We start from the raw sequence: 15,637 nt of genomic DNA, 5'->3' as shown, positions 1-15,637 counted from the left end.
GACCCCTAGTGTATACTACCTCCCCTCGGCCTCACATTTAGCAGAGTCATCACCCTGTCCCCTGTCGTCTTTGGACCCCAGACCATGAGCTCCTGGAGGTCCCCAGCCCAGCCTGCCTCTGGAATGGATGCATGAAGGCTCCCGCAGAGGAGGGGCCGGCCCCCATCCTCCCACATCTCTGGGTTTCTGACTGTTGTCTCCCTTTGGCTCCCACAGTGGTCGGGCTTGACATTCAGGATGAGATGGGCAGGCACGAAGTGGGCCACATTGACAACTCCATGAAGATCCCGCTCAACAACGGGGTAGGCTGCCGCTTCGAGGGGCAGTTCAGCATCAACAAGGTATGGAGACCCTGCCTCAGCCCTTTCTACCTGCTCCCCGTTCCTGCTGTCTCCCCACTCCCTGGAAACTGGTTGTGGAAGTATGCCCTCACTCGACCTGACCCTGACACAGCCCCCAGCAAGCAAGGGTCCGTGTTCAGCTGCCTGGCCATTCCTGCTGAGAATCTGGATGGGGGGGTCCCAGCTCCCAGGGGTTTTAAGCCCCTGATGGCCAGTTCAGAAAGGAGCTACTCTTCTCCCCAGTGAGGGAGATAGTGATGAGAAGACCTTAGGATTTGTGGCCTCCAGCGCTGCGTTCAAATTCCAGCTTTACCCCCTCTTGGCCCTCCAAGTCACTTAACCCATCTTAGGCTGAGGATGTGATGGTGATAATAATATCACGACACCACCCACTTCACAAAGTTTGTGTGAGGATTAAATGAGCTAATGCAGTTTCATTCATTCAAAAAAAAATTTAGAATGAGCATCTTCTGTGTTCCAGCATCGTTGAGAGGCTCTGGGGCAGCATTCCTGGGCTGGTGGGTCTTACGTTCTGGTAGAGGGAGACAGTCTACAAACCAGAAAGCATCAGGGATGGTTGATGAGGAATAAAGCCAAGGGGAGCGAGGCGAGGCGGGCTGGAAAGTACCTTGTCAGCTCTGAATGACCACTCAAGTTTCACTGTTGTTTTGTCCCCAGAACCAGGAGCTTCAGATCCTAAGTCACGGGGGTGAGCACAGTGCCCTTGGGAGAGCCGAGGCACCCAGTGGCAGCTGGCAGGGTTTTGCTCAGCACGTGCCGGCCCTCCTCGAAACACGCTACTGTCACAGTGGAGCCTCTCGACAACCCTGTGAGGCAGCACCATTTGACAGCATAGGATGCTGGGGCCCAGAGAGGTTAAGCATCTTGCCCGAGGTCACACAGCTAACCTCATGTCCCACAACTCCCCTTCCCAGCCCCGGCCAGACTGAGCCACTGGCCACTCTGGCTTCTCCCTGTCCCTCCTGCAGCCCCTACTCAGAACGCCCTTCCTCCAGTTCCTGCCACCTGAGCTGGGGTTGCAAACTCTCTGGCCATATCCAGCCCAAAGATAAATTATGTTTGTCCGGTTTAGCATTTAACTGCATCAGAACCAGTATGAAAAGATCAGGAGTCCAGATTTCTGGCTTTTAAAAGTCAGAGGTTCTCACCGCATTGGGTCTATGTTCCTACTCTGACAATGACCCGGTACCAGTGGGCAGTGTTCCCCTTTAGAGAGGGTGTGTGCTGTCTCTTCCCACAGTCCTTGGTGGGCGGCTGGAAGGCCAGGCCTGGTCATCTTTCAAGCAGGGTGGACTTCTTACGTGACAGCTCAGGGCTCCCTTAAGTGCTAAAGCAGAAGCCACAAGGCCTTCTTAAGGCTTCAGCCGTTGCTGGTAGAAATCTGCTGTATGTTATGGGTTAAAGTGAGTCTCGTTCCAGCTCAGGCCCTCAGGAGGAGGGGACTACCCAAGGGCAGGGATGCCGAGGGTCACAGTTCACTGGGGGCTCTCTCTGCCCGTGAGCTGCCACACGGCACCTTTGCCACGCCCCGTAATTTGGATGTTATGGTGGTTGTAATGAAAAGCCATTTGAGGGTTTTTAACAGGGAAGCAATGTAGTCAGATTTATGATTTAGAACTGTACTATCCAATAGGTTACCACCAGCCACACAAGGTTATTTAAATTAATTCAAATTAAATAAAATGTACAATTCAGTCACTCAGTCTCATCAACCACATTTCAAGTGCTCAAAGCCACATGCTGGCTAGGGGCCACCGTGCTAGGCAGTACAGGTAGAAAGGACTTCCATTACTGAGGAAGGTTCTGCTGGACAGCACGTTCTTAGAAGGATGGCTCTGGCCGCTGCATGGGGCTGGGCTGGAGGGGGTCGCGGGCGGTGGTTATGGCAGTGAAGCTGGGGAGATGTGGTGGGATTAGGGAGGTAGAGTCAGTAAGACTTAATGAAGAATCGGTTGTGGGAGTGAGGGTGAGTGTGGAATCAGAGAAACCTTTGACATCTTTGTGTTGATAACCAGGTGGTCTCGTTTCTAGATATGGAAGCTTAGAAAAGCCCGGATTCGATGGGAAGTAGGTAGGGCTGGGCACTGGTCATTCCACTCTGATTTCTTTTGGGGTTCCCATTAGGTGTCTACAGGGAGAGGTGAAATTGGTAGTTCGAGGTGTGGAGAGTTCAGGAGAGGGTTCTGGACCACAGATCAACGTCTGTGGGAGTCGTCAGTAAATAGATGGTGTTGGAAGTCACGGGTCTAGGTCAGTTCCTCAGAGTGGGGGCTCCTCAAGCCCCCAGGCCAGCAGCATCAGCATCACCTGGGAGAGTGTTAGGAATGCAGATTCTCAGGCCCCCCTCAGACCTACTGAATCTGTGTTAGAACAAGCGCCCCCCTCCAGAGATTCTGATGCCACTAAAGTTTGAGGAGCATTGGTTTCAGCAAAATTACCTAGGGAGAGGCCACAGATGCTTGTTCTAAACCTGAGGTCCACAGACACTCCCAAGGAGAGCGGATGGAATACAAGAGATCTTTGAAGTTGGATGGGGGGAAATTTACATCTTTATTTTTACTAAACCCGAACTAATGTTTAGCATTTCCATCGGCAATGAACGTAGGCTACAAACCACAGTAGTATTAGCAGTGCCTGTGACCTCATCACCAATAGAAATTGGTGATATTTGGCCGGGTGTGGTGGCTCATGCCTGTGATCTCAGCACTTAGGGAGGCCAAGGTGGGTGGATCATGAGGTCAGGAGTTTGAGACCAGCCTGACCAACATGGTGAAACCCCATCTCTACTAAAAATACAAAAATTAGGCCAGGTACAGTGGCTCATGCCTATAATCCCAGCCCCTCAGGAGACTGAGAGGGAGAATCACTTGAACCCAGGAGGCGGAGGTTGCAGTGAGCAGAGATTGTACCAGGGCACTCCAGCCTGGGCGACAGAGGGAGACTCCATCTCAAAAAAAGAAAGAAATTGCTGATATTTATAGCATTTTACAGTTGTTGCAGATAATTTCCAGAGACTGTTCATATGCATCACTGTTTTAAAATTACAGCGATTGGCCAGGCACAGTGGCTCATGGCCTGTAATCCCAGCACTTTGGGAGGCCAAGGCGGGTGGATCATTTGAGGTCAAGAGCTCAAGACCAGCCTGGGCAACATGACAAAACCCCATCTCTACAAAAAAATACAAAAATTAGCCAAGCCCATGCTTACAGTCCCAGCTACTCAGGATGCCAAGGTAGGAGCGTCTTCTGAGCCCAGGGAGGTAGAGGCTTCAGTGACCTGAGATTGCAGCACTGCACTCCAGCCTGGGTGACAAAGTGAAACTCTGTCTCAAAAAATAAATAAATAAAAATTACAATATGTATTAGACGCCCCACTAGGTCTTGTTATTTAATGCATCAGTAAAGCAGCATATTCAAATGTGGTTTTTCATTATTTTAATTACTATTTAAATGTGATCTCTTTCCTTTGTAATCCTATGCATTTTACCCATTAAGAACGTGTTAAGCATTTAAAACATAGGCAACATTAAACTGGCAAAGGGTCATCCGTGGCACCAAAAGCCTTAAGAACCTAAGGTCTGGAGAGAAGTGCAGTTTGAGGACTGAGTTCTGGCGCCCCCTGATCACTTCCAAGAAGGGGTAACAAAACGTCCAAGAAGGGGCAGTCAGACAGGAAGGAGGAAGCAAAGGCTGGGCGGAGACTGCAGTCTGGAAAAGAACATATGGGTAGATATCAAAGAGCAGGGCTGGCGCTGCCAGGCTCAGGCAGGCAGGCCGGAATGGACGGCGATCTGAGTGCTGCAGAAAGCACTCCAGAAAACACTGGTGATGGGGAGAGAAGGGGCCGCTGCAGAGGCCAGGTCCTTAGGAAGCAGGGGGAGCCAAATGCAGCCCACGCTGGGGGTTTACGGCCTTGGAGAGGTGCGCAGTGCCAGTAGGCAGGTGGGATTGGTGGGGGGGGGGCCCTGGCTCTGCTGGGCCTCCATACCCTTCCTCTGTCCCCACTCATCCTCCTGGGGAAACACTGCTCACCCACAGGCCTCAGCTGAGACGGGTCCCTCGGGGACGTCACCCCTCCCTTTCCCTGCCTGCCCACATCCACTCCCCACCGCACCCCTCAGCACACGGTGGCTCCTGCCTATGCCTCCTCTCTGACTCTGCCCTCCCTCTGACCACTCCGCCCAGGCTTCCTAGCTGTTGAGCATTGACCTTATACCTGGCTGTATGCTTGGCGCCGGGCTGCAGCGCGGAGAGAAACAGCCATGCTTTCGCCCTTGGTTGCCTGTGGTCTGTATTGGGGTGACAGCCAGTGCTCAGGTAAACAGGAAATAAAGCAGCTGTGAAGAGAATGATGGGGTGCTGGGGCGGAGAATGAAGAAGGAGACCTCTGAGGTTACAAAGGAAGCCCTGTCTGAAGGCTGAAGATGAAAATGTACAGATGAACAGATGCACACACACACCCCTCCTCATTGTGGGCCCCCCACCCCCAGGGAGATGCAACCACCTGGGCTGAAAAAATACATATGCCCCAAGTGGTGATCAAGAAGGGATCGTGCTAATTCAAATCATCCCAGCACCTGGAGTGACAACCCACGAGACAGCCCCGCCCAAGGCTGCCGTCTGCTCCCCTTAGAAGGGGCTGTGCTGGAGCCCCCAGCCAGCTCTGGGTGGACTTGCCCTTTGGGGTCACACAGTCCTATGGTCAAGGGTCCCAGGTACCACGGTTACTGCTTGAATGACTCTGGGCAGTTTAGCATCTCTGAGCCTCAGTTTCCTCATCTGTAAAATGGGGATAATAATACCTCACACGCTGTGAAATATGAACAAATTATTCAGTAGAGACTGGACAAGCATCCTGGCCTGCCTTATCTCCCATCAGTGCAAAGTTTCCATGAGCTCATCAGCTGGCACCCACCCTAAGGTGCGCCTGTGAAACGTACATGGAAGACGTCCAAGAAATGGGCCTTCTCTGAGCAGGGGAGTGCCAGGGAGTCTCTGAAAGGCTCACACCAGCCTTTCTCAGACCCGTGCTGTGGCTACTTACTGAGTTCTTACCCAGCCGTTTCCACATATTAACTCCTTTAGTCTTCATTGCAGCCCGGAGGAAACTGAGGTACTGGAGATTAAGTGACCTGGTCAAGTTCATGCAGCCAGGATTTTAACACAGGCAGCCGAGCACCAGGACCCTGCTCCCTGAGCCCACTGCCTGTGGCTGCTTCTCCCAACATGTTGGTTACACATACCGTGACCAGCTGTGCCCCTGTGCCCAGGTCACAGCCTAGGGCACCCTCTACCCCAAACTCTTGCAGGGAGTAGAGACCGTCCCCCACACCCAGCCCAGCCACTCTCCCTTATTAAAGATCTGTGCCTTTGAGGAGCCGCCCACCAGGAGGTGCTCAGAGAAGCCACTGGTGTCCATGTACTGTGATGGCAAGCTCAGCAGCCGGCCCCCTCACATCTCCCCCAGCATCAGGCTTAGCTTGTCCCATAGCCTCCTTATCTGACCCTCAGGAAGTTGGCCGGCAGCCAGATGTCAGAGTTCCTGTGTTTTGGGCAACAGCAGCAGCAGTGCCACCTGAGACCCCACAGCGACCTCATTTCATCAGCCAGCCCCGCAGGAGGAGAACAGGATGGGGTGAGGGGCATGGGGCCTGGCTCCAGCTATATGTTTTTAAAATCCATCAGAGACACTGACGTAGGTTCCTAAGTCACAGGCTCTAAAAGCGTTCCTGTTTCTTTCTTCAGCCCAGCATGTGCTGGCATGAGTCAGCCACCTGTGATGGATTTGGTGGGGAGCGGGAGTGAGTTCCTGAGTCACAGCCCCGCCGGGCCTGGCAGGGGTGGCAGGTGCTGAGGGGCCAGCCTCCTAGACTCACTTTGCTCCAGCAGCATGAAGCCCAGGCCCCAGTCCCACTTCTGAACCCCGTGATGGCCCGATCCACAGGAGGCCCTCATGGCTGCGGGTTTCTTACTCCCCGGGGCGGTCAGCAACAGGGTCTTTTTTTTTTTTTTTTTTTTTTTTTTTTTTTTGAGATGGAGTTTTACTCTCATTATCCAGGCTGGAGTGCAATGGCGCGATCTTGGCTCACCGCAACCTCCGCCTCCTGGGTTCAGGCAATTCTCCTGCCTCAGCCTCCTGAGTAGCTGGGATTACAGGCACGCGCCACCACACCCCGCTAATTTTTTGTATTTTTAGTAGAGACGGGGTTTCACCATGTTGACCAGGATGGTCTCGATCTCTTGACCTCGTGATCCACCCGCCTCGGCCTCCCAAAGCGCTGGGATTACAGGCTTGAGCCACCGCGCCTGGCAGCAACAGGGTCTTTAGTCTGACTGTCTCATAACTGTTTTATCATGAAAATGTACCCAGGCTTTATTTTTTTTTTTTTTAATTTATATATTTTTTGAGATGGAGTCTCGCTCTGTCGCCCAGGCTGAAGTGCAGTGGCGTGATCTCAGCTCACTGAAACCCCCACCTCCCAGGTTCAAGCGATTCTGCTGCCTCAGTCTCCTGAGTAGCTGGGACTACAGGCGCATGCCACGATGCCCGGCTAATTTTTTGTATTTTTAGTACAGATGGGGTTTCACCATGTTAGCCAGGATGGTCTCATCTCTTGACCTGGTGGTCCGCCAGCCTCAGCCTCCCAACGTGCTGGATTACAGGTTTGCGCCACCGCGCCCAGCCCAGGCTTTATTTATATTGGTGAAAATGAAGCATAAATGTTAAAAGCCACAGTGGCTTTTCCTCGTGCCCTGCTTGCTTGTGTCCCCTCTTCTGGCAGGGCCCCTCTTGATTGGCTTCAATGACAAATGTGTTCACCCTACAAACGCAGCCCAAGGCCAGCTGCGGGCTGCTTTGCATGCATCACCTCAATGAATCCTCCCAATAACCTTCTGGCTTTCCACCCATTTTGCTGATGGGGAAACTGAGGCATGGAGTGGTTACTGACCTCACCTAAGGCCCCCCAGCTAGGGAGTGGGGCTAGACTTGAGGCCATGTGTAGAGCTCAGAGCGGCCGCTCTACCGTGGGTTATTGGGCCCCTGAAGCAGGCGATGCTGTCCCTCGAGGGAGATCTTGCCAAGCTGTTATTTCTGCTCCACCCCTGACCCAGCAAGTGTCCCTTCTCCACTGTAGCCTGCAGTGGGCTCCACTGTGAGCTTGCCAAGGCCGGGGCCATGGGCTGTCAGTTTGAGGCCTCCCCTGTCGGTCACAAGCCCAGGCCCTGCTGAAGTAGGAATATTCCTGCAGGAAGTCCTGAAGGCACGTGTTTGAAACGGACATGCTTACAAAATCAGATTTTGGACTGCTGCACAATAAGCCATATTCCCTTCTCAGACACAGCCGCACAATCTTCTTCATTGGGCTGGAATAAGGTAACCACTAAGTTTTTCGGCGTGGCATTTGGGGGCCTTTGATAAACAGCCCCAGCTCCTCCCTTGAGCCTCTTTGTTTCCTGCTGCTGCCAGCACCCTGACCCCATCTCATGTGGAGTTCAGGAATAGCCTTAGCTATGCGCGCATTCTAGGCAGTTTCTGGCCTCTGCACCTGTTCATGCTGTTCCCTCTGCCGAATGCCTTTCCCTCTCTTCCTGAGTAATGCAGACCCGTCTCCAGAGCTTTAGCGTAAGGATGTCCTTTCCCCTGGGAGGCCCTGCCTGAACGTAGCCTGTACCCTCAATTGAGTCGGGGGCCCTGCCTGTAAGCCCCATGGTCTGCAAATTCCTGTGGGCCAGGGCGGATCCCACAGAGTCTCATTACCTGTTCCAAACTGTGTCACAGGGGCTTGACCGAGGCCAGATTCTTGTCTGCTCATCTCCCCAGTCCCAGCACCTCCCGGGGGTCTGGCACCACGTGGGCCGTCAGTCTAGGCGGTGGAGGTAGATGGCATCCAGGCATCAGGGGAGGGAGCAGTGTGTCCAACAGATGTGAGCTCAGCCTGCAGCTCTCGAGATGTGACCTTAGCAAGTTTCTTCACTGCTCTGAGCCTCCGTTTTCTTTCTGTAAAATGGGACTTAACCAGATGACAAAGCCAAAGGATTCAGTGTCATTTGTTGAGTCATTCATTCATTCAGTAAGTTTCTGTTGGGCACCTGATGTGCATTGGAGTCTGGGGAGCGCAGCAAGGTGTGGACATGCTAGTGGGAGGAAGCGGAGGAGAACAAGATGGGTATGAAATGGCAGGTGATGCCAGAGGCCGTGGCAGGTAAGGGGATGGGGAATGGGGGCCGGGGTGCTCTTTTGCACAGGCGGACATGGAAGGCCTCTCTCTTGGACCCTGAGAGGCTGAGGGAGGGCCATGTGGAAGAGGGTCCCAGGAAGGGGTGCAGGCACAAAGGCCAGAGGTGGGGGCCACACTAGATGCTGTTCCCGGCACAGCAGGGGGGCCAGACAGGAGGAAGCAGAGGACACAGTGGCACGAGGCCAAGAGGTGGGGACACAATACTTGGCCAGTGGCCAGATGTGGGCCACCACAAGGACGTGGACTTTGACTCCGAGAGAATAGAAGCCACGGAGGGTTCTGACCAGAGAAGAGACGACATCTGAAGGAGGGTTTAAAAAGATCTTTCCAGTCACTGTTGGGGAAAGGCCTGGGCTGTGGGGAACGTGGAAGCTGGGAGCCCAGGGAGGAGCCCGCCGTGCTTGTCCATGAAGAGAAGACCTCGGACCCGGGCAGCAGGAAGGAGGTCAGGCGCTGGGGGTGTTTTCAAAGTGGAGCTGACAGGGTTTCAGCTGATGGATGGACGTGAGGCGTGAGAAAGGCGGGTTCCGGGATTATACCAAGGGTTCTAGTCTGAGCATCCAGGAGGAGGGACTTCCTGCTGAAACAGGGGGAAGCTGAGGCGGCTCTTGCTGCGTGATTGTCACCAGCATCCTTCGTTCCGTCAGTACTCATCCAGCACCTCTTGCTGGCTTGGCTCTGCAGTGGCTCGAGACCCAGGGAAGAGACGCGGCTGCCACGGTCTGTCTGTCGGGGATCCCCTGTCTAGGGCACTGGGGCAAACTTCAGTAGGAAATGATGGGGATTTGGGGTTCAAGGAAGCCCCATTAGTCTGCAGACTCAAAGGTCACCCCCAGCCTACTGTGGGACCAGCTGGCCGGAACCCACAGAGCTGGAGGGGGAGCAGCTGCCCTGAGTCCTGGCTTTGTGCCTATCGCCAAGGTGGGCACTTCACAGGCACCCTCTCACCAGATAGTCTTGGCAGCCCCCGTCAGAAGCTGCAGTAATGCCCCCACTCTGCAGGTGAGGATCCTGGGGCCCAGAGAGATGGCATGATGTCTTCGCACAGTTGAAAATAATACAAGCCAGGATCCAAACCCATATCTGTCTGATTCCAGTGTCCGCTGCCTGCCTGGATCACACAGGGTGAAGCCTCCATGCTCCACCCCCTGGAGAGGTCAACCAAACTCCTGAAACTCACATTTCTCCTCCAGGTCCCTGGCAACTTCCACGTGTCCACACACAGTGCCACAGCCCAGCCACAGAACCCGGACATGACACACGTCATCCACAAGCTCTCCTTTGGGGACACGCTACAGGTGAGCAGGGGACATTCAAGGTGGCATGGCCAGGGTGGGCGTACAGGGGCTGTATCACCCGATGCCCTCTGTCCTTTCTGGGCACAAGGAGGAATTTCCCTTAAAGTGACATCTAAGCCAAGCCCGGAAGGGCAGGAAGGGTTTCACCGGGAACGGGGTCCTGGGCAGGGGGCATCTCAGACATCACCCCTCTTCTAGAGCACCCAACTGGTGGTTTTCATATGAAAGACTTTCAAGTTTACTTTCAGAAAAATGGATCAGTAAGCGCACGTGACACAGCATGTTACTCTGTACCAAGATCCAGAAGCCCAGGGCACGAGGGCTCGCTTGCCAGCTGAGAGGGCCCAGAAGCACTTGCCTGAAGTGGGAGCTGGGAGGTGGGGTGGGTAGAGGGCAAGAGACCACGTTAGGTTGAGGAAGCTGGAGACGGAGGCTCTGGTTGGTGACTCCGAGCACCCATCTGCAGCGAGGAAGAGGGACCCAGGAGGCAAGACTATAGGCAGGGAGGAGAGAGAAGGGCCCAGACTCAGGCAGAGTGGAGGGGAGAGGAGCGGAGGAGGAGCTAAGGAGGGAGGAGCAGTGGTCTCGCATTGCTGGGTGCAGGGGCAAAACAGGACACAGAAACTGTAGTCCTAAGTTCAGTCATTAGTGGGGTGGAAATCTGATTTTTTTTTTTTTTTTTTTTTTTTTTGAGACGGAGTTTCGCTCTTGTTACCCAGGCTGGAGTGCAATGGCGCGATCTCGGCTCACCGCAACCTCCGCCTCCTGGGCTCAGGCCATTCTCCTGCCTCAGCCTCCTGAGTAGCTGGGATTACAGGCACGCGCCACCATGCCCAGCTAATTTTTTATATTTTTAGTAGAGACGGGGTTTCACCATGTTGACCGGGATGGTCTCGATCTCTCGACCTCGTGATCCACCCGCCTCGGCCTCCCAAAGTGCTGGGATTACAGGCTTGAGCCACCGCGCCCGGCCTGATTTTTTTTTTTTAATGTACAAAACTTAGCTTAGGGCTTATCCATCCATTCAACAAATACTTTTGAAGTACCTACTATGTGCCAGGCCTTGCATACCTGGCACTTGGTGAGAACAAGCATGGTCCCTGCCCACATGGAGCTTCCATTCCAGAGACAGATGTTGATCAAACAATGGTACAGGTCGGGCGTGGTGGCTCACGCTTGTAATCCTAGCACTTTGGGAGGCCGAGGCGGGTGGATCACTTGAGGTCAGAAGTTTGAGACCAGCCTGGCCAACATGATGAAACCCTTCTCTACTAAAAACACAAAAATTGGCGTGGTGGCAGGCGCCTGTAATCCCAGCTACTTGGGAGGCTAAGGGAGGAGAATCACTTGATCCCAGGAGGCAGAGGTTGCACTGAGCCGAGATCGCGCCACTGCACTCCAGCCTGGGTGACAGAGTGACACTCCTCTCAAAAATAATAACAATAATAATAATGGTACAAATAATGTGAGACAAAAGCATGACACATAACAACTGAAGAGAACATTCTAGCCTTCTTGTCTCCATAGCCACCATTCTTATGGGTTAGAAACGAAGCCTTGACACGGTCAGTCTCAAGACAGCAAATGGACAAACTTCCTTTTCCTTGTTGAGGAACTGCAGTTCCTTCCAGTTGCTGAGGAATTGCTTGTTGAAAATGTGTGGTTCTGTTAAGTGCTCCGTAAACCTCAGCCACCTGAGACCAGGATCAGGGATGAGGCCACCCCACTGCGGCCCGCTGCTTCTGGACTGACCATCTTCATAGCAGCATGTCCCCACCTACCTCTCTGATGTCTCCTCCTTCCTTCCATTCAAACACCTCACTCTCCTTCCTCCTGGGGACCTTGTGGACCTGTCTCCAGACTCAAAGCCCTATACATGCTGCTTGCCAGTTTAACTTCCCACTTTCCGCCAGATCTTGGTGTCAATGTCACTTCCTCCAGGAAGTCCTCCGGGGTGTCTAGCTCAATAACCTCTGTTAACCATGCCCATGGTAGCATGCTCCATTTACCAGGTATGCCTTATCCTTCTTTAGATGTTCCTTGAGGCCAACCTGGTTTCCCATTGTTCTCAGAGAAAAGGTAGGTCATGGTTTTCAGTTCCCATGCTACAGCAGCCCACCCCGCTGCTTGGAGGAGGGGTCTTTTCACACCTGCTGTATGTTCTCCGCAGCAGACGTGATGCGGGGGCCGCAGCTCTGGGGCACCCCTGCCTGGACTCCTCTACGGGCCTGTCAGAGGATCCTGGGATCTCAGAAGAAACCTTCTGGGACCCAGAATCCACATTCACTTGAATTTTCTGTGACGTCATGGAAAGAGCCTAGCTTGGAGTCAGACAGACCTGATTTCAGAGTTTAGCTTAGCACTTATCAGCAGGGCGAGTTTGGGTGTCTTTCTAAGCCTTGGTTTACTCTTCTATAAAATGGGCCCCATGATACATCATTAGGGGCATGAAATGAAGTGATAAGAAGTGTAGCCAGGTTGTAGCAGCACACAGTAGGTGCTAGAGATGAGAAACAAGCTTGTACCTACTGTGTGCCAAGCCCCTGCTGCCTCTTGCTCCCCACGAACCCTGCTGAAGCCCCCTTTTACACACTGACAAGGTTCCTAGACTAGGTGGCACCTGGCCATCCTCTGCAGCCAGGGCCAGGCCTGGAGGTGGCGGTGTCCTGGGGACCTTCCCCTCAATGCATTTCTCCACAGGTCCAGAACGTCCATGGAGCTTTCAACGCTCTCGGGGGAGCAGACAGACTCACCTCCAACCGTATGTATCCTGGCTGGGAACAACCTTCTGCTCCAAGATGCCCAGTACAGCAGGCAGGGATAGGGATAGGGGAGGGCAGGGAGATGAAGGTCCCTGTCCAGCACCCACTCCGAGCCAGGGAGGCTGCTCACGCTCCATTCCCACAGCTACCCAGTGGGAAGGTGGACCCAGCCCCATCTGACGGAGGAGGAAGAAGGCTTGTCCCGGGGAGGGTACATGCCATCCCTCGGCACAGCAGATGCACGCACACGGTGGATACCAGCTATTACCATTACTGTTGCTGTCATCACAGCCACATCATCATCCTTAGTTGAACTAATTACCTAAGATCCCACAGGGAGCTGTGGCAGAACCAGAATCTGTTCTGGCTGCAGGTCGCACCGTGAGAACGGGTCTGTGGATGACCCAGTCCGGTCTGACCGCACGGCCGCCTCCCCCACACCTCACTCTCCTGCTCAGCCTCCTCCCATCGACAGTAGCTCCTCATAGAGTCCTTGCCCTCCTCAGCTCCCTGGCACCTTGGCCCAGATCAAAGAGCACAGCACATCTCCACACGCACACCTGCGCCTGCACACCAACACACGTGAGCTCACGTGGCCTCGGACACGTGCACAGAGTGGGCCCAGGAGGCCTGTTTGCTCAAGCAGACCCGCTGCTGCCCAGGGTACTGGATTTTTCTTACTTCCTCACCTGAGCTCACCTTTTAACTCACATCTTTTCTTACGATTTCCTGAAATGAGTCTGCTCTCCCACTGTCAGGGATCCAGGCCAAAGAAAACATCCCTCTATGACCTGCCCCCTGATAAAGCAAACCTCGTTTTTTGTGTGTCCCTGTGAATCCTTGTCCATAAGCAGAAGTCACTTTTCTTTTTTTCCCAGATGTGGATCGCAATTTACCATCTGCGTTTTGTACTTGGTATTATTACATAGCCACGATGTTCTCACTTTCCAGTCGTAATGGAAGCACAGTTGTCCATCCTCAGCTCTGCTATGCTTTGCTTTTCTGTTTTATTTATTTATTTATTTATTTATTTATTTATTTATTTTGAGACAAAGTCTTGCTCCGTCGCCCAGGCTAGAGTGCAGTAGCACCATCTCAGCTTACTGCAACCTCCGCCTCCCTGGGTTCAAGCCATTCTCCTGGTTCAAGCCATTCGCCTCAGCCTCCCAGTAGCTGAGATTATAGGTGCTCACCACCACACCCAGCTAATTTCTTGCATTTTTAGTAGAGACGGGGTTTCACCATATTGGCCAGGCTGGTCTTGAACTCCTGACCTTGTGATCTGCAGACCACGGCTTCCCAAAATGCTGAGATTACAGGCATGAGCCACCGCACCCGGCCTCTGCTGTGCTTTTCGAAGGCATTGTCTTCTCACTAAAAGCGTCCGCTGTTTCCTGCATTTCACTGTGGCAGTAATGCCTCTGATATGTACAGTGTTGGCGCTATGTTACCCGATGGCTTTCCAGCTGTTTCTGGTTCTCATTCATGCTGCCTCCAGCAATGGATAAGTATACAGCAGCATGTCCTTGTTTGAATGCAACTTTCTGGTTGTAATAGAGGTAGATGATTCGTGGTGTGGTGGCGTGGTCATTGTTCTGTGTCATAGCAGTGTGTCGTCTCACAGTGGTTATCCACAAATGTTTGCAACTACGATGAACCCCTCAGCTGCCGGACAGGAAAGAGGATCAAACTAAACAGGCCCAGAGTGTGTGAGCAGAGAGAGGGTGTGCACAGAAAACCTTGGCTTCTCTGGGGCTAGTGACAAAAGCCATCTCAGGCTGGCTTAATTGGAGAGAAAAAGGCATGAAAGAGATCAGGCAATGGACAGCCAGGGAAGGCCTGGCTTTTATTTTCTCAGCTCCCAAGCTCAGTCACTGGGCCTTTGCCTTTGTAGGTCCCTCTGTGCCCAGGTCTTGCTGTGGGAGTTGCTTCTTGGCATTAAGGTCTCAGTTCAAATGCTACCACCTCCAAGAAGCCCTCCCTGATCACCATATCTAAAATAACCCTGACTCCTCAGGACAAACTTGTTTTTTCTTCCTAGCATAGACCACTCTCTGAAATCACCTTGTTCTCTCAGACCTCCGCTGCCCTTGACTGTCGTACCAACTAGAACATAGCACTCTGCCTCGCCCACTGCTCTGTCCCCAGGACCCAGCCCTGTGCCCAGGGTATAGTGGGTGTATAACTGATGATAAGAGGCCTGGAGGCCACCGTGGAGGAGCTCCTGCCAGGCGGTGGCGCAGTGTGGTCATGAGGACTCGGCCTTCAGCGTCCCGCTCCACGCTCCACTCTTTCCCAGCCATGTGGTCTTGAGAAAGTCATTTAAATCTGCTAAACCTCAGTTTCTGCATCTGTAAAGAGGAAACAATCCTCTCCACCTTCAGCCTTGCCATGAGGATTAATGAGATGTGTGGACAGAGTTGAGTTTAGTTCAGCCATTGTGGAAACAGTGTGGCGATTCCTCAAGGACCTAGAAATAGAAATTCCATTTGACCTAGCAATCCCATTACTGGGTGTATACCCAAACGATTAGAAATCGTTCTACTATAAGGTCACATGCACACGAATGTTCATTGCAGCACAGTTTACAATAGCAAAGACCTGGAACCAACCCAAATGCCCATTGATGATAGACTGGACAGGGAAAATGTGGCACATACACACCATGGAATACTATGCAGCCATCAAAAATGATGAGTTCGTGTCCTTTGTAGGGACATGGATGAACCTGGAAACCATCATTCTCAGCAAACTGACACAAGAACAGAAAATCAAACACCCGCATGTTCTCACTCATAGGCGGGTGTTGAACAATGAGAACACGTGGACACAGGGAGGGGAGCATCACACACTGGGGTCTGTTGGGGGGAAATAGAGGAGGGACAGTGGGGGTGGGGAGTTGGGGAGAGAGAGCATGGGGAGAAATGCCAGATATAGGTGATGGGGAGGAAGGCAGCAAATCACATTACCACGTAG

The 15,637-nt window shown here is 53.0% G+C and overlaps 1 protein-coding gene across 2 annotated transcripts in view; it reads left to right on the top strand.

The window, feature by feature from the left end:
* The window catches only part of ERGIC1 (endoplasmic reticulum-golgi intermediate compartment 1), a 120,671-nt gene that overhangs the window by 79,922 nt on the left and 25,112 nt on the right, over positions 1–15,637 (top strand). For both annotated transcript variants that reach the window (XM_039460685.2, XM_074390744.1), the window contains exons 5-7: positions 217–341; positions 9,795–9,899; positions 12,600–12,660. In XM_039460685.2, coding sequence (XP_039316619.2) covers positions 217–341; positions 9,795–9,899; positions 12,600–12,660 — 291 coding nt within the window. The remainder of the gene's footprint in view (positions 1–216; positions 342–9,794; positions 9,900–12,599; positions 12,661–15,637) is intronic.

Source organism: Saimiri boliviensis, chromosome 20 (genome assembly GCF_048565385.1).
Source record: "Saimiri boliviensis isolate mSaiBol1 chromosome 20, mSaiBol1.pri, whole genome shotgun sequence".
In the NCBI taxonomy this organism is placed as follows: Eukaryota; Metazoa; Chordata; class Mammalia; order Primates; family Cebidae; genus Saimiri; species Saimiri boliviensis.
This window is presented reverse-complemented; position numbering and strand designations above follow the sequence as displayed.